This window comes from Diadema antillarum, unplaced genomic scaffold (genome assembly GCF_040938485.1).
Source record: "Diadema antillarum isolate AM-2024a unplaced genomic scaffold, OU_Dant_1.0 seq00000218_RagTag, whole genome shotgun sequence".
Classification (NCBI taxonomy): Eukaryota; Metazoa; Echinodermata; class Echinoidea; order Diadematoida; family Diadematidae; genus Diadema; species Diadema antillarum.
In genome coordinates, this window is record NW_027271273.1 from 585,356 (window position 1) to 604,510 (window position 19,155).

The 19,155-nt window shown below is 40.5% G+C and overlaps 1 protein-coding gene and 2 pseudogenes across 1 annotated transcript; 2 read left to right on the forward strand and 1 right to left on the reverse strand.

Annotated features, from left to right (window-relative positions):
* The first annotated feature begins 1,093 nt into the window (after positions 1-1,093).
* LOC139729128 (multiple coagulation factor deficiency protein 2 homolog) lies at positions 1,094-7,909 on the forward strand. Its single transcript, XM_071640059.1, has 3 exons — positions 1,094-1,191; positions 3,047-3,270; positions 5,284-7,909. Exons 1-3 carry the CDS (start codon positions 1,183-1,185, stop codon positions 5,579-5,581), a joined length of 531 nt encoding a protein of 176 aa, XP_071496160.1. The 5' UTR covers positions 1,094-1,182; the 3' UTR covers positions 5,582-7,909.
* LOC139729123 (multiple coagulation factor deficiency protein 2 homolog pseudogene) lies at positions 3,645-4,121 on the forward strand (annotated as a pseudogene).
* An 8,096-nt stretch (positions 7,910-16,005) lies between the features above and the next one.
* Positions 16,006-18,949, reverse strand: LOC139729134 (uncharacterized; annotated as a pseudogene).
* Between the last annotated feature and the right edge of the window lie 206 nt (positions 18,950-19,155).

The window sequence follows — 19,155 nt, forward strand, 5'->3', positions numbered from 1 at the left end:
GCATGAACTCGATTTCTGTTTTATTTCATGTATACAGATATACAGTGTATATATGCCTATAGGCCTATTGCTTCCTATACCAATATGTGCAATAGTGATAACTACATTGTACTACACACTATACTAATGATAATGATAACAGCAGGAATATAGATAATTAAGGTGATGTTGTCTTCCAAATTTCTAATATGTTGAACGAGTATATGTCAGATGGGGAAGATGTATTACATGATCATATCCACAAATCATTGATTTTTACAACTGGACTGACTGGAAATTTAATTTGACCTGTTTAATGGGAGAAAAATCAAAAGCACGAACACATCTTCTTACAATATCATTGGAGGGGAAAAAATGCAAGACATAGGGTTGAGAGGGGTATCAGAAAAATGGCAGGACACAGACAAGGACAGGCGCGCGTCTTAGATTATTTTATACCAAAGCAGATCACGTCTCCGAAGTCAAATAGATCTATCCGAAAGGGGAAAAAACACCTGTTTCAATACAGACAACTTTCAGGGAAGAGTGTGAAATAAATATGAGTACATGAATCTGTGGTCAACGCTGGATTGAGAAGTACCAGTTTGACAGTTTCCAAGTTCAAGTAAATATCAGGGGCTATGAGCGGCTGTCATACTGTCCGATCAGTGAGTTGACCGTATCGTACTCGCGAGGAGCTGCTGAGGTTCCGCTAAGCAACATGGCGGCGTGTGCACTGAGGCGTCACATCCGGGGCGCGCGGTGGCGACACCGAGCTCAGCGGGTTGTGAATGGGTGTGATTCTTCTATGTGTAAGAGTTCTGTGATTGATATTCTGTTACCTTTTAGGAGACGGGGGGGGGGGGGGGGGGGGGGGGTCGGAGTACCCCCTCTGCCCCCAAGCTTCCGGCGCGCGCCCTTGATTATGGACTATGGAAAGCTAAAATTGTTTTGACTTCACACCCGATCCCACACACTACTGCTACGTAGCACACAGCTATCCACCTAGCTGAGTGAAAATTAATGACGTGTCCATGTCGTGTACACGTACAGTACACGTTGTACGTGTATACGTACCTGAGAAGACGGCTAGCTACAGGATCGGAAGGGGCATTTAGGTATCTTCAGAACAGTGTCAAGACAGCGAAACGTCTACCAGACTTTTGGAGAATCTGAATCAGAAGCAAATATTATAAGTGTTCGATGTTTAGGGTGAGTCCTTGCATGCTTGAACATCATTATACGATATACGAGGCAGTACGAAGCTACAGCCGGTGGATTTTCTTTCACTTTCGGCACCTAGCACCTGCGCGGGCCATGCACCGGTACTGAACTTAAGCTCAGGCGCTAGGCTGGTTCGGTCGGCCAGCTGCTGCACTGCGCTGGGATGGCCGGTGGGACCTCACAGTCACAGCTCATACAGGCCCTCTAAATATAGCGTATGTTCGCACGGTTCTTGGACTCTTCCTCCAGACCATACATCTACCTCAAGCCCTTTTTACACTTGTGCTTCTTAACCTAGTACTTTCTCTGACCCAGGACTATCGTTAGTCCCGTGCCAATTTTTTCAGCTTTTTACACTCGCCAAAAATCCCGTACGCTCAGTTGTAAGTTGTAGGCCCTACTGGGCTAAGGAGAAAACTGACCTTTTTACACTCGTATTTCTTGGTCCCGTACTTTCCAAACCACATGAATATTCATGATTACGCGGTGCACTGTACAAGTACACGCACGCACCGGCAGCACCTGATTACCTCGTTTCTGCGATTGGTCGGGGGGGAGTTGGGCGCTGGACTTCGTCTCCGTTGCTTAGCCCCGGATTATTTTTTCGTTCTGTTTACACTCGCTTCCTTGGCACCGCAATTGCGGTGCTAACCGTGCTTTTTTGCAGGGCCAGATAGTACGGGATTATCGGTGGGGCTAGCCCACTTTGGCAAAAACAGGTGTAAACAGAAAGTGGGCTAAGGAAAGTCCGGTAGGCCTACCAACGGTGGGGCTAAGGCCCCCCCCCCTCCTTAGCCCCACCGTTGGTACAGGACGAAGCAAAAATTTGCAAGTGGAAAAAACCCTTTATGTGACAGTGTGATCTAGCCTCTTTCCTGTCAGTGCATGCGACCGCACGTGCACTTTACTAGATTCTCTCTCTTCTTGGATGCTCTTGTTTAAGTTTGGAACAGTCTAAAACTCACTCGTTGCACTCATGGGTTTAAACAGTTCCAAAGTTAAACTCGTGCGTCCAATTCTCACCGATCCACTCTGTCCTGTGCATCATGGTGTATACTAAACAAATCTAATAACAAACTTTAGTGAGTGGTATGATGGTGATTGTGGTGGTGTATTGTTCGTCGTGCAATGCAGGTATACACGTTCACACCTACTCACTAATTAATTAAGGTCGAATATATAGAAAATGAAGACATCGAGCCACTCCGAGCGTACATTGTAAACAAGGTTTTATTTGAGCCTCTGCCCCGAGTTGTAGGGGCAGCTACTGTGTTGGAACTGTGATACACTCTGCATTTTCACACAAGGAGTAACTGGTATTTATACATGTACAGGAGGTGACTCACCTCTCTGGTATGAGACAGTGAAACAAGTGGTCAGTGTTGACAAGCGGTTACCTTGGAATTGTTTTGGAGAGAACCAGCGGGGAGGATAAATGACCCACAGAGAGAGGAGGAGAGAGAGTGGGAAAGACGGAGAGATCGGAGCGGAGAGAGAGAGATTGCGAAGGAGAGAGAAACGGAGAAAAGTTGAGCTGCTACAAAACAATAGCAACAGCAAAACATTGATAGAATCAAGAAGCAATAGAACAACAACCATGACCATGTCATTGTTGCTTTACTAATTATTACTCTACTGTGTAAAGAACATCTTGTATTCATAATAACAACACTCTGAGCACCCCTTCATACTAAGTGAGGACAGGAGTATAATGTTTGGGCAGTCATGTGGCTGGCTTTGCATTAAACAAGAAAGTCAGTCCCTATTCAGTGTTTTACTGCATTGATTTCTAATTCCAATATTAAAGTGACTATCAAATGTTTCTTCCAACTTGCATTTGTAGAAGGATTCCATGATGGGAAGCATTCAGAAGCATCGACAGTGGCTTTCTCTCTTGTGCATTTGCCTCGTCAACATGGCTATTGCAGTGGCACAGAATCTTGGAGGCGCATTGGGTGAGGAGGTCCAGAATGAAGTTCATCAATTCCAGCAGGGAGGACACCAGAATTTGAAAGTTGGTCCTCCAGCCAGTCTCATCAAGGACAGGGCACATATCCAAGACCGAGAGTGAGTATGGAGAAAAATACAATTATTGACTCACATGCAACAGTTGTCAAAAATGTAATTTGAGAACAACTACTATAGACTGTAGTATGTTTGGATACGGTTGCTTATTAGCTAAAATGTAGAATGAGTAAACTCACTATGCATTTTCATATGTAATGAGTGCCTGGCAATCATGTACATGTACTAGGTGGTAGGGGTCTGTTGTGCACCTTCAAAAGCAAACCAAATATCTTTTTCATTGCTGAGGTGGTCCGCCTTTTTAAATTCTGTGGAATTTTCACGTCTGCTGCTGTTGCATGGAGCTATTATGAGCAGAACAAAAACTAAGAGTGTGCACATACCAGTGTGGTTGCCATGAATGTGGTTGCCCTGTCATGCTTCCACTGTCTCACAAACCCCCCTCCCCTCGACACAGCCACCTCAGGCAGCACCTGGAGGGGACGGTGGATGTTGACGCCATGGCAACAGACATGGCTCCCTCTGAGCTACAGTTCCACTACTTCCACTCGCACGACGTCGACAGGAACCGGCGGCTGGACGGCCTGGAGCTGATGCACTCCATCCTCCACGTGGACCGGCAGTGGGTGGCGGAGCACCCCAGGGAAGGGGCAGTGGTCATGTCGGAGGAGAAGCTGGAGGAGCTAGTGGACAGCATTCTGGCCGATGATGACATCAATCGTGACGGATACCTTGACTATATAGAGTTCTCTAGAGGATCAGATGATGACATCGACAGTGATATTAGCTAGAAGATTTTTCTGAAGAGACTGCTGTGATTGGGATGGCATGCTTTCCTTGTTTCCCCATTCTTGAAGGATATGGACTTAAGGTGGAGGTCAGGGCATCATGATGAAGAGCTATTTGACAGCCTTGGGTTTCGTTTTTTTTTTTTTTTTTTTGTAGGTGGAAGATATGAGTTTCTGAAAGCAGTATTACTCACGCATTTTACCCAGAACAGGAAAAAGAAAAGGAAGAAAAACTATAGTGGCTCAAATTTTGTATGAAACTACTGTACTACATCACATTTTTAAATGTTTACATATTTTGTGTGTGTATACATGTATGCGTATTTAAGATTACATCGAGCTTGCCTTCGAAACGTGTGTGTATGTGTGTGTGTATTTTGTGATTACAACTATCTTGCCCTCAAAATGTGTGTCTGTGTGTATTTGTGATTACAACAATCTTGCCCGCAAAACGTGAACAAGTTTTTTTAGAACAAGTGTATGCAGACATAGGCGTGCACCCTGATATTCCAGGTAATAAGCAGCAACCAAAGTACTTGTAAAGATGGGAGAAGGAGGTATAAACTCATGACTCCAGAAATGTGGAGATATTTCCTGCTGTACATGGTTAATCTGTGGTATGGATACATGCCGGTATGAAACTTTTTAGGACGTGACAGTGGAGATGTACACCGTAGGACCCTACAGTGTATGAGGCATTCAATGTAATGCCGATGTTTTTGTGTGATGTCTACCATACTCACTTGCCTGTAGCAAATGTATGCTGTCAACTTTCAAGTGTGTCATATCTATCATGACAGAGGAAAAGACAGTGATGTATGCAGTGGTCAGCTTGTGCAATTATTTATTTATCTGGACACTTCAGACCTACGCATAGCCGGGTAGTGGCAAATAGTATGTGCACACATTTCTGCGTTGTTAGCTGATTATACTCCAAAGCATTGCATGTTGTGCTGTTTTAAGTCAGTAACACTCTATGTTGCCATTCATCAATATGTTTCCATTTTGGTATCAACTTGATCAACTGTTGTCAGGTGAATAACAAAGATGTCAGCATGTGGGATCAAGAGGCCATTCATGTTCTCATTAAATTATGGAGAAATAAGAAACTGCTCCCAGAAAGATGTCTTTTGTACGTATTCATGCTAACCATGAAAGTATTGAAATTATGTTCATGCTTAGCTTTGTGTCGAGGTTGTTATTACACCAGCTTTGATGGAGTCTTTTTTTTTCGTTTATGTATGCTTCCCGTTTGTCTTGCATTTAGCCACATACGAGAGCACCTTGACGGTTACATCGACCTCGACAAGCCTGAAAGTGAAATGACAGAGAAAGAGCTGCAGCTGTACTACTTCAAGATCCATGACTATGACAAGAACAATCGCCTTGATGGCCTGGAGCTGCTCAATGCCATGACGCACTACCACCACGATGGGTCACCCTCGGCTGAGCCGCTGCAGGAGGACGACCTCGTCAACCTGATCGACCCCATCCTCCGTGACGATGATAAAAACCAGGACGGCTACATTGACTACCCTGAATACGCTGCGACACAGGTCAACTGAGGTCCCCAATCCTGTCCAGCTTGATTGCTGCAAGGTTAATTTAAAGTGTACAAACACTAGCTCTAGGTTCTTTTTAAAAGGGGTATGTCATGGGTATGCTGTAGAAGAGCATGAATTTCTCCATCTGGATTAGACTAAAACAGATGTTAACACTTAATCACATTTTGAACTAACCAAGTCTTTGCCTCTTTTGTGCCTCAATTCCAAAGGGGTGCCAGAGGGATCATGCCTTTTAAGCTCTCTCCCATCACATCTCCTTAGATCTCATCTTCAAGATACTTCCTGACCCAAGTTACCTTCAAACTTGCTGGAACTATGAGGACTTTTGGCAAAATTATACAGTCGAGCTACAGTCAGCATTGAGTAGAATGTCTTGAATATTAAAAAGAAAAAAAATCATTCCACTTCCTTTCAAGCGACAATCAGCCGTACCAGTATATTAAAATTTACTTATGTTTTATATTAAGTTTAAGAGCTGATTTAATACGTTTACAAGTTTATTTGATTCTGTGCTTTACATTTGTTTTAGAACTCGAATGAAAGTGAAAGTTTATTACACATTATATCATGGTGCTTCTCAATGTGTGATTTGTGAAAGAAAGTGCTCTTACGAATGTATTAATGTTTGCCTTTTTTGTAATCATATAGAGAACGAGTCTGTCATATTACATTCAGTCATCACTATACTTAAATTGCAAATCTTTGAGCAGCCATTTATTATGGATGAATGAAATAATTGTGTTTCCACATTTACTCTAAGACCAGAAACATTCGCAAGTTGTAGCAGACGGCCTTATCGCGGCATGAAACTTTCGCGAATTGGCACTGGTATTCCATGCATTGTGGAGACGAAAAGTGGCGCATGCATAGTACTTTTGCAAATCTTGGCTCCTTGCAAAATTCATGCAAGCTTCATGCACACAGAATTTTTCTGGTTTTACAGTAGCATGCATAAGTTATTATGTTTTACTCACTGGTACAAAGTTCTGATTTTTATATCCCACTCATGTGAAGAGATGTGAGATATGCATTATGTGATGGTGCCTTTCATACACAGGGCAAGCACTTACAAATACAGAATCAAAAGTGATTTTCTTGAGTGAAAGTGTTGTTTATTATCTACTCTACTTTTATGTCTTGAATACTTCTGGCTGAGAGATTTATTGCTTAGGTTGATTTTCTTGGTACAAGTAAGTTAATCATATGTAATGTTAAAAGGGTTTAAGGGTTTTTATTTTCTTGTTTTATTTTTATCCTACCTCAGGTGATGAAAATTAACATTTAAATTCATATTGCACAAAACTGAGTATCTATACTTGCGTGATATAAGTAAAAAGGTACACATGAATGATTAATCTGTCACCCACATGAAGGGAAGGTTATGACGGACTGTTTCTGCAGCTGCCATTTTTGGTCTCATTTCAAAATCAGCTGGAGGAAATTCATATTACTGTGTATTGATGCTCTGGTATATTGATAGGAAAGTTGAAAAAAAATGTTGCTGCCACTTTTGGGAAACACTGACCTGTCATTCCATGTGTGCATATTCTTTTAATTGTGTGGTTTTATTATGTTGGCAAAACTGATTGATAATATTTGAATTGTGTATGGTATTGAGGTTGCTTAACAGTGGAAGTGCTTGGAATGTAATGAGATAATTTTGGGGAAATGAATATATATATAATATATCAGTGATGTAATGATATATCTGTGGGGGAAAGAATATATATGTATTAATATAGTAACTGGATAAAAGCAAATAAGTGATAGACTGTGACTAGTCTCTGGTATGAATGCTAACTCTCAAAAGCTCAAGCACATTTATACTCATTTCTACAAGATTGAAGTGCTGACACAGCAGCTGTGTGAATATACATTGTATACCTTATCAGCAGGAACAAATTGCATGAAATGTCATCAAGGAGGATTACTTATACTCTCTTACATTAGTTGAATCTGGTCTGGATACAGATGTTGTGCTTCCATGGGTTCAAAATACCAGAAATGCAATGTCCAGTGTAGTTGATAGGGCAGTGGAGGTGTGCTTGTAACCATGTTCACAATGCTTGCTCTTGTGGTGTAATTGTTCATGAATTTCCATCATATGCATCAGGTTTTAATTTGTCAGCAACTACAACTGTACTTCTTAATCTGTTCCAACAGTGCCTTAATGACATAATAATTATGCTCTGCCATGGCATGTTTGTGTGCAGTGCACATGGATACATAATGACAGTGCCTTTGTATCACATTTCCTTGTTTCTTGCCATCACTATTTGAGAATTATGTATACATGTCACATCCAAAGAGAAACATTAAATTCCTATATGAGAACATATATAAATTTTGTCTCTTCCTGTCTCTATTTTTTTTTTTTTTTTGACTTGCCTGGCCATCAGATTTAATCTCAAACAGGGTGCTGTAGCAGCACGAGTCTGTCATTCAGGTAGTCCCTAGATTTGTGATTATGTCAAGCAAATTTTTCAGATCAAATTATAAATGTAGAAGCACACCTACATGTATTTTGCAGACTGAGATCAGAAAGTGATCACATTGTTACACACTACACAGTGTATATATGTGGCATTTAGTAAGATGTGCTTTTTCAGATATTCTGAAAAATTGAATTTCTGCAAGTGAGACTTTTTCTTGCTTGTTCCTTGATATCCACATTCCAGAGCAAGAAAAAATGTTTTGATTTTTTGTTTTGGTCTGAAGCTTTTGGTCAAGATGTGTTGTATTGACATGCTTGCGGTTGCCCGTGAGGTATAATTATGAAAGTTGGTATAAAAGATGTTGTGTGTGTGTGTGCACTTACCCATGGTGGAAAACGAGGACATACACACAAACTTTACATTTAAACTGAGGACACACGGAGAACCGAGGACATCCTCGCTTCGCAGACCATTCCAAACAGTCTGCTTTTGCATGTAGGGGTACATGTTTGTAGGTCCTCGATTAGCATTATATAGTAAGAAGTCCTCAGTTGAATGGTAATATATGAATGAGTCCTTGGTTGGATGGTAATATACGAACGAGTCCTTGGTTGACAGGAGTCCTACTGACACACAGGTCCTTGGTTATGTGGTAAAATTCTTAGGGTAAAACAGGTCCTTGGTTTCCACCATAGGCGCGTATGAGTGTGTGTGTGTGTGTGTGTGTGTGTTTGTGTGTTTGTGACTATATCTTTCATTTCCATTCCAGTTACCAAAAAAGGGCAGTACTTTTTTTTTCAGCACAGCCAGCACTGCACGAGCCCAAATCACAGTACATGTACCATTTAAGTCAAATTAATTGCCAAAGTTGAAAGAAGTTCCTAAACCAAATTACAAAGTGCATTCATTACATCATGTAAGTCAGATGTTGCACAAATGAAATGCCACTTCAGTTTCAAGTTGGTACTTTTATATATGGAGTGAAATCTCATTAACAGATCAGTGAGAGAAACTAACAGAATTAAGGAAACTACAGTCCAGTAAAAGTTTTTATAGAACAGTGATATTGGTCAGTCACATTTGAGGGATGAGATAATGTCACTGCCCTACATGTCTCCTACTGACCTGCAGAAAAATCTGTTTGGAAATGAAATAAAGAGAATTCTATTACAGTGGAACCTCGCTATAATGAGATCAAATGTAGCGAGATACCCGATACAATGAGGATATTTCGCAGGTTCCATTCTTCTCATATACAGTGCACTCCTGTTAAAACGAACACGGTTATAACGAAATTCCGGTTAACGACGAAGTAAAAATTTAGGCTGCAACATCATCCACTCTATGTATTCTTATTGTTTATTTGTTCAATTATAACCAAATTTCGATATAACGAAAGAAAACTGCCGGTCCTGAGGGCTTTGTAATAATGGGAGTCCACTGTATTTAAAAAAGATAAATAAATCACTGATGTGACAAGATGGCCAATATAATGAGGAAATGCCATAGTCCCAAGCAGCTTGTTATCACAAGATTCCCCCTGTACAAGTGTTAGCATTAAGCTATTGTGTAGGAATGATGTAGCATTGTAGAATTGTAGGGTTATATTATCTTAGTAGTTACGACTCGTGAGAAGAGGGGGATTTAAGCTACTAAATTATTATTCAAGTCATAATTTTGAAAGATTTCTTTCAACAAACTAACAGATGCATTGTGAGGTTATGAAACTACAAAGTGTATTGCCTCATCTCATTTGCACAAGGTGAGCATAACAATTCTGTTACTTTCTCGTTCCATGTTTGATTTAAGAAAAAAAAAACCCATTAGATTAATTTCATGCCATTTATGGCTGTCAAAGTGAACATTTAGTGGTAAAGCATGCAAACACATGAAGAGCTCAAAATGCAGCTGTATTGTTGAACATTGCATTTGTGTAGGTGATTTGATTCTGTATTGGGTACAATTAAACAGGAATGGTATATCTCCTTACATGAATATATCTAGTGATTGTGGTCTTTTTTTTTCTCATCACACCACAATCCCATACACACACACACACTTACAATGACAAGAGCAAAAACATGGCAAACTTGTGATAGAAGTATTTTGTCAGATTTATTTAACAAATAGTATTGATCTTCTCATATGATTATTTTTTACACATTTCATCATTTTTTCTGTATGTACAGGTCAGTGTTAGAGACAGAGTGATTAAGAGAAACTCAAGAACAGAGGTTTTGGTACTGGAGCTAGGATTTCATGGAGTAGTACATTCGGTCGCAAATACTAGCATACATATAGCAAGGTTTGGGATACACAAGCGAGATTATAAGGTTGCAGGAAAGCTCTATTTACACCATTTTGTTTTTTTATGCGTTATCATTTCCAGATCAACTCCAGAAAAAAACAACTCCAGAGTTATTTAATTTCTGTCACACACACACTCACACAGACACACGCACACATTGATTGACTTGCAGAAAGCATGATATAGTCCAAAAATCCTCTCTAAAAACTTCACTTTGTTTTGTTTTCTTTCATTTAATTTCATAAATTGGTTTATGTTCTGGATCTAGTCTTCTCTGATCAGCCACCTATCTTGTGTTTTTCAAAGCATGACATGACAACCAACTGCAAGAAACTGACACTCTTGTAGCGTATCACTTTCCCTTCCTTGTTAATGCATTCTTACAACAATCACAATGCATGAGATGTTGAATATGCCTTAAAACTATAATCCCAAAGCAATAAATTTTGCTTCGATTTCATTGATGATTTAGCACAATGTAAGTACAATCCTTTTACACTTGTTCACTTTCCTTCATTTCTAAGTTGCAGACAGCCTAATTTTCCTTCGTCATTTGCATACAAAAAACTGACTGAAAATGAACTGAAACTTGTTCTCCCTTCAGTGTTGCTGCAACATTTACCAAGTCAAATTTACAATATTGATCCAGTTTACAAAAATGCTCACAGTACTTCAAATATTCAATCACTGAATACAAAACATGCTGAGCTAAAGACAAAAGAAACATTTTGTCTTTACAGAATGGAACACACATGTCACTGACAGCAAATCCATCACAAACATTATTACAAAATATCTTGAAAAATAAAAGTGTGAGTTCCCCTAGTACTTGCACTGTTTACCACCTATGTGGTAAGGTGTCAATAACCATTACATCACCAGACTATTGACAGCTAATAGTGTACATACACAAACATACAAGGAGGTGTGATAAACAGAGGTATTCCACTTTATACAGGAGCATGCCAATAAATAAATGGATTTAACATCCAGTGGGTATGTCTCGCCAAGGAGAAAAAGAAAGAGGGTAAACAAGAACACTGAAATTGTGAATCTAGAATATATTTACAAAAGATTAAGTTAGAATGCATGATGCATTACTACATACAAGTACAGTGATAAGGCCTCCAGATGTTGAACATAATGAAATGACCAGTGCAGAGATTCCCCAGTTGTGAGTACATCATATTTGAATACTTTGGTTACCCATAGCAACTGTCAATACAAAGAGATGGGACAATCAAAGTCTGGCCTGAATACAAAGTTTTAGATTGTGTTCTCTGGTACATGCACTTCTGATGGGCCACATCTCGGTGGCCGGTTCTTGGGTGGTGTGCCAGGAAAGTCTTTTAAATCTCAGAAAGAAAATTGCCTTGATCTGGCTTTGGGGCTTTTGGCTACTCTTTTTTTCCTCCTTTTTCTCTGACTACATTTAACTGGCAAGTACAAAGCTACAGCAGTTTTAAGTCCCTGTCTGGTTGTGCCTATACATAGCCAATGGGTTAGCCTTCTTTACAAGCCCTAACACCGTTTTATACGAAGTTCTTACAATGTGAGTGAGCCAAACAGCCAAACCAGAGCTTCTCTTGCAATTACTACAGTGAAAAGGCCTTTTACAAAGGCTACCAATGGATAGGGCGTGTAGGCAGATGGCTCAAGTGTGAAGTGTACTAGTCTCTGCCCAGACTGGTACATTTATTGGTGATTTGGGAATAACAACTTATTATCTGGAAGATGTTTCTATGGCAACAAAATGAATAGATACCAGGTTCAACCCTCACCGAACTGGGATGACCGGGATAACCTAGGGTAGGGGTAATACTACCACGAACATCCAAAATCTGTAGTGTCTGAGGACAACTACTGTGTAAATATCATCATTGATAATTATGATAATGAAGATGATGATAATACTGATAATAAAATAATGACATTATTGTTCTTCTTATTATCATTGTCATCATCATCATCATCATCATCATCATCACTGTTTAATAATCATTATAGCCAATGCCATTTTTTTTTTTAACATCATGCTCTACCCAGTGCAGTAAGGGTCAACCGTGTATCTCAAGGAAATAAACAGCAAATATTTGTGGTAATTTGTTGTAGCATACAGAGTGTACACGAGTACTCCATTACTTTAATGGACAACAACCACCACCAACACCATCTTAGAGCATCTATGCTTTCCTGTGATTGGTATGTACCTTCTTCTTGTATCTACAAATATGACTGAGAAAAGCAAGTATAGCAGCATATAGGTCTTGACAAATGTCACTGCCTTCAAATAAGTCTAGCCTCTCCTTGCTCACATGAATAACATAGCATGATGTCGAAAACAGAGTGCATCTCCACACCATCATCAGTTCTATGCCAGCAGCAAGACATAAAAATGGTTTCCAGATGCACAAATTGCTTTGGCACTAGTGCATGCATGTAAGAAAATCAATATTCAAGAGTCAAACTTTGAACTACAAACTGACTATTAAAACTCTGGGGGTATTTTCGATTTGAAGCACTATCTTTTGTTCCTTGTATATAAATGTACCAAGGGAGGGGGGGGGGGGGGGGGTTGATTGAAAGATGAAATCTAATGTTGACATAGGCAAACAATTAAACAATATCTTGCTGACAGAAACAATAGGGGAAGGGGCAATCAAACAAAAAGGTAAAAAGGGCAATTTTCTGATTATTTTTCTCACAGAAATCTGAAAATGTAGACCACAGAATACACTGCAGTGCTGGCGCTCTATAAGATGAGGGGGTGGAATTAATCTTTTAACAAGGATTTAGGTTAGCACATGAAAATTGTGCCCATGATGATATCTATGCACTCTACAGCATCTGTATTGTTTTCCTTCTGAGAGGAGAATAATCCATCATGCCATTAGAAAACTCACGAAATCAAGGAGAAGACTAGACCTTTAGCATGCAATAGAGCCTGAGATTCTAATATGAGATGGACGAATCCGGTGAAAGAATGTCAAGCTTGAACTGAGAATAAAGGTAACACCATGCTCGACGATCACAACATGTATGTAGCCTAAGCGCTGAATACTACATTATAAGCAAGGCTGATAAAATGGTTGTGCTGACATTGTTACATAACATGGTCTGCATCCCACAAGTACCCTTGAACCAAGAGCGGAGTCCAAACGTCATTGACAGGTCTATTCTACAAGGCATCTGCTCTCTGCTCTTTCCCCACTCTATTTTGAAGCTGCTAGGTTTATATCTGCCATTATTTTCTATCTCTTTCTTCTTCTTTTTTTGCCAGATCTACTCATAACAGAGCATTTTGAAGATGACATCAAGTCACCAATGCTACTAGTAACGCCTCGACAAAAATACACACACACGGACAAATGCAAAACGGCCAGTGAAAACTAAAAGTGAGACTTGTTAGACAGCATAAATACATGTACACTGTTAGACACACACTCACGCACATACACACACACACATACAATTCAGACCCATCTCTTAAACCAATTCCTCACAATATCAGCGATAATATTCCTTTATCTTTAATACAAAGTTACAGTCACATTGTATAGGCGCTTTAATTGATATACAGAAAACTAGCGAATACACTTTGTATCTAAGAAAAAAAATTAATAGTACTTGAGCACGACAATTACAAGGTTGACAATTCTCCATAAAGAGGGAAAATCAAATACCTCACAGATTCCTTGGAATATGTTTGAAATGTGCTTCAATAAGAAAGCACATTTCTTCTGCCTCTAATACATGCAGTGTCCCTTGTTGAATACAATACATATCTGATTTACATTTGAACAGCGAGAGTACTATCATTTTCAAGGAAACCGTCTCATTGATTGAGATAGATTGATCAGGATCGCTTAAAAAAAACAAAAACTTTCATCCATTTCAAAATTCATCCATTAGGGATTGTCCACCCTTGATTTCAACTGCAAGCAGCATAACTATTACTGTATAAGCTGTTATTTTCGCGAGGGTTTAATTTTCGCGAATTTCGCCAATCACGGTTGGATCGCGAATTTAACAACACACTGTGTTAATAGAGCATTAATGTAAGCGTCAGCGTCGATTCGCGAAAACAACATCGGGCGAAAATGTCTATGACCTCATTATTCGCGAGAATATCTGTACGCGAAAATGACAGCGTATACAGTACTAGGATAGAAAAGAAAACACATGCGCACCAACGCTCACCATGAAGCGAAATGCAAATGTGACAGTAAGCAGTCCCAAGCTAACGATAAAAGGTAGTGCCATCAGCCCACAGAATAGCCACCCGTCATGCAGCATACACGCTTTATCTAGCAGTCTTGTCTCTTTAACCCTCAGGCAAAATGAGGCTAGGACGTCTCTGAATATATAGCAAAAATAAATATGTTGTATTAAGTGACACAAAAAACAGGCAACACAACTCCAAGTACCACTAACTCATCAAAAGTGCAGGTGTGGTTTTCTTCTAAAGCAAGTCCCCCTTCCCCCAACACCCCCCCCCCCCCCCCCCCCCCATGTAAATATTACCCTAAGATGGCATACTGAATTAGAATAGAATGAGTCAGGATTCCATCCAAAAGCTGTCCCTCGCCTATCTGCCACAATCAAAGTCATTCTTGGTTTTATCCTTCTCCTCTCGCTGATACCTTTCATTTTTCTGTTCAGATGAAATGATTACATGCTCATGAAAAATGTTACATCTTGCCCAAGAATCAACCATCTACCATATGCCAATTGTCTGAGCAGCCTAGTTTCCGATCAATAGTTGTTGTTGTTTTTTCCGTCACTACCCACAATGCTTTGGATAAGAAGGCTACAACTTGAGTCATGTGACCCATACTCAAGGTATGTGTGTGCATGTATGTGTGCATGTGTGTGTAAGTGTTTTTAATGTGTGGTCTTTCTGTTGGATACACAGAAGCTCTGCTTCACCTGGCACGCTGTACTGATGTGAAAAAAACAAAAACAAACAGAGGTGGACGAACATCACTCTCTGGGCATTAACTAGGCATACATGTATTGTACTTCATCACCATGTCAGAATCAGTAACAAGCTTATTTCCAAAGCTGTTCCACTTCTGAAGTAACATACAAACAACTCTTACTAATATCTCTGCCTCTGAAAAAAAAAAAGCTTCTAGAAATATTTGAACTCACAAAAGATTTATTACCAAAATAAAAATAAAAAGATTAAAGAGTAAGCTGATGATCAACAGACAGAAATAGCATGGTGCTCACTGCTTCAAGCACTCTGAAGTGTTATCCAATGCAAACACAAACAGTGCACTACTTCAACAAAACTAACAGAACACTTTTCCAGAGACTTCTTTTGTGGACACCGCCCTTTAAAGAAGTGTAAAAATCTGGAGCACAAATTAGCATATATATTACATCACGTGGATGGTCATTGACGACACATATCGTATATAGTAAAAATATAGCCAGGGAAATGATTTACATGATAAGAACAATTGTTATCTACATGGAAAAGACAATGATACATACAAAATATGATATAATCTTTAAAAGATTTCATCTTCCTCCTTCATCATTTAAGATATATCTCTCACAGGGAAGGGAACAAAAAAAAAAAAATCACTGTAGGATTGCATATCCTGCATACCAAATTATTTTTGCAGCTTCATGGGAGATTTGGAGATTTTCGCCAATGTACTCTCCTTTTGCTCTCTTACCACGATCAGTCAAAACAGAAGCATGACAAAAAGCAGGGAGTTTCTTTGCACACATCCACACCCAGAATGAGTGTGTGGTTGGTGGTTGGTGAATTGACAGACATTCCTGCTTACTGCAAGCACATGATTCTGTTTTTGTTTTTGTATTAATAGCCAACACTGTGCATGAAGTCTTCCAAGGAGTTCCTGCTTGAGAGGAGTGAATCACTATTTAGTACAGCAGTCTAGCCTACTACATGACTGCACTAGACTCCCTTCTGCAACTGGGGGAACTGAGAATGTACAATGTATGCCACGCAGGATTTAGTCACGCCACAAAGACATCTTAAGTCACAGATGTGTATCACCTGTAATCAGCTTAACGCAGCTTTGCATGCGATTTGGGCTTATATCAGCTCAGCAAAGACTAACTGTTTTTTGTTTTTTTTTGTGCTGTACATGCAAGCCAGGTAGTGCTGTCAGGTTCCTATGAATTCTAATTTTTCAGACTCACATCAGTGGTATGCATTGGTGATGGGATGGACAAACTGAAAAGGGTTATGAGCGAACTTTGCTTCACTCAAACATATACATTAAAAAAAAAAAGTATCTGTCTCAAAACTTGGGTGACTTTTCAATGTGACGATTCATACAAAACATACGTTTCACAAAATTGGTCCCCCACTTTCATAGATTGATTTCAAATGTCTTGACAGCATTGGTGAATGGGTTGTTGGCAGGTGACTGTCCCTGGCTGGGGTCGTATTGGGCTTGTTGCTGCGGTATATTGCTGACGTTGGGCGAATAGCCCTTTTGGGGCAAAGTCCTGGAGAGGTCAGTGGTCCACTGACCGCTGATGCCACCTCCGACGGCCACCTGCTGATTGGCAGCGTAGGGCTGGTTCATTGCGGCCATGTTCGCATTGTTGAAATTGGCTGAGATGGGCTGGGGGTGCATGCTCACCCCGTTCTGCAGGGAGACTGCCCCGTGCACCTGCGCTGCAGCCATGTGTTGTCCATTCACCACACCGCCCTGCTGCTGCCCGAAGGGGTTGTTGACCAGACCGGGATTCGGCGACGCCCACTGCTCCATGCTGAGGTGGGACTGCATCGGGGCAGGTTGAGGGGGCTGCACTCCCACCCAGGGGTTGATGGAAGTTCCCGGTGCTGGGTGATGCCAGTGAGGCCTGGGGTTGGCTTGGGGCGTGGTGGCGGCGTGGGCTGCGCTGGTTGGGCTGGGGCTGCTGGGGACCCTTCCCATGGATTCTTCTGCTTTATTGGGCCTGGCTCTGGCTGCAGTATTCCTGGTATAAACAACATAAAACTTGATCATCAAATTTTTGTCATTTTAGGTAATATGGCATTTTCAAATAAGATAATGATATGCACAAACTCTGTGTATTTGTGTATTCATTTTATACAACAGACTATGAAATTTGCAAGCAAGACTGCACCCAAGACAGATTATCGCTCAAATCCAATCCCTAGTGTAATGGACGGGTTTCATGTTTTACCTGTTTGTATCGTAGACTGCCCCTCTGACTAATTTGTGTCTGAGGCTGAGTTTGGGGCTGGGGCGGGGTCTGGGGCTGAGGGCTGGTGTGGTCTCTGGACAGAGGCGCCAGGCCTCTGGGGAATGGGAGGGGGCGTGGCCATCCCAGCTGGCTCCTCTTGCTTCGAAAGCTCAAAGAGTCCTGCCGACAGCTGGGCGCAGGCAGCCGAAATGGACTCATCGGGCACCTGTGCAGAGGCTCCCGTGCCATTGGTCATGGGATGTCGTTGGTTGCAGGGTTGCGTGATGTGGCTGTGTTGACTGGGGTGCCTTGAGGAGACACTGGTGGCGATACCTGGAAAATACATGACAGCCAACAGAGAAAAGGGCATGAGGAGATTAGAGACCAAAGATTATTATAGCTGATACGTAGCTGCTAGATACATGTATAGTTGTGTCCTATCTGAAGTCGTGCAGATGGAGTAACTCTCGCTAACACAATTTTCAGTCAGTTATCATTCATCCCTGATGTATTCCCCTGAACATTACAAAACTATTTTGATTTACTTTCTCGGCAAATACCCTCATTGATATGTAATCTGACTTTTGTCCCAATTGAACAATATATTATAATTAACAAAAAATAGACATGCAATAAGAAACACAAACGTACATATGAAATCCTTTGAAAAAAAAAATACAAATCGATCTTTTCTGAGACATCTGAAACCACACAAGATCAGGGCCCTGTATTCACTGGAAATGCAGAAGTAATCCATTTGACCAATCAAACCAGTTGAAAGCATGACAGCTAAAACAAAGAGTAATTGGTAGCTACAGTTCATGTTATATTTTCCTGAGAGCTTTCAACGTAAGGTTGTGTTCCCACTCCTTATATATCCTGACAGTCAAACAGAGCTACATGACCATATTATAAACAGAAGAAATCATAGAGTTCTGTCATTAACGCATGTTAAATGAGCAAACACGAAGTGTTCTCAAATCTTAAAAGGACATCAATAACAAAAGTGCAACTGCTAGGTTAGTGACAGCTACCATCTTCTTTCCACGTTTATAGTTACTTCATTCACCTTTCTCTCTATGTCCTCTCTCTATAGTGATCTTAGCATTGACGATACTTGTACTGCCATGATATAATATAATACACACTATGTATATAGTACACTGCCCACCTGATATTAAAGTGGCCAAGGAGAAAATCTAACAATGTGCTCCACCTTAAAGCAAGACTACACCACTGAATTACATAAGGTTGACAGTGACCTTTGTGTATTTCTATGTCACAGGCTGACTGCTCACAGCTCCGACATGTGACTGGAAACTCTAGCCATCTGGAGTGGATGCGGTAAACAAAGTGACCCAGTTCGCCCTCCTCGCCGGCTAATTCCAGCCCGTGTTGGATGAAGATCCGGTGTCGGATCAAAACATGTATGGCTTTCGCCATGACATCTCAGGTGACTCTCCTGGCCTAATGCTACTTTCATGGGCCCCCAGAAAACCTACCTCCCGGGCATAACATTGAGCTATGTCACTTACACAGTGCTTTTTGCTTGTTTGTTTAAAAGGGAAATCACCAATTAATAATTGTTCTTCCATTTCTATGATAAAACATACTTTTTCAATGTTTGTCTGTTTTTGAAAGGAAAACAC

Coding starts and splice junctions, on each gene's coding strand:
- LOC139729128 (XM_071640059.1), top strand. Junction 3,271..5,283: donor GCACATATCCAAGACCGAGA/GTGAGTATGGAG, acceptor TCTTGCATTTAG/CCACATACGAGAGCACCTTG.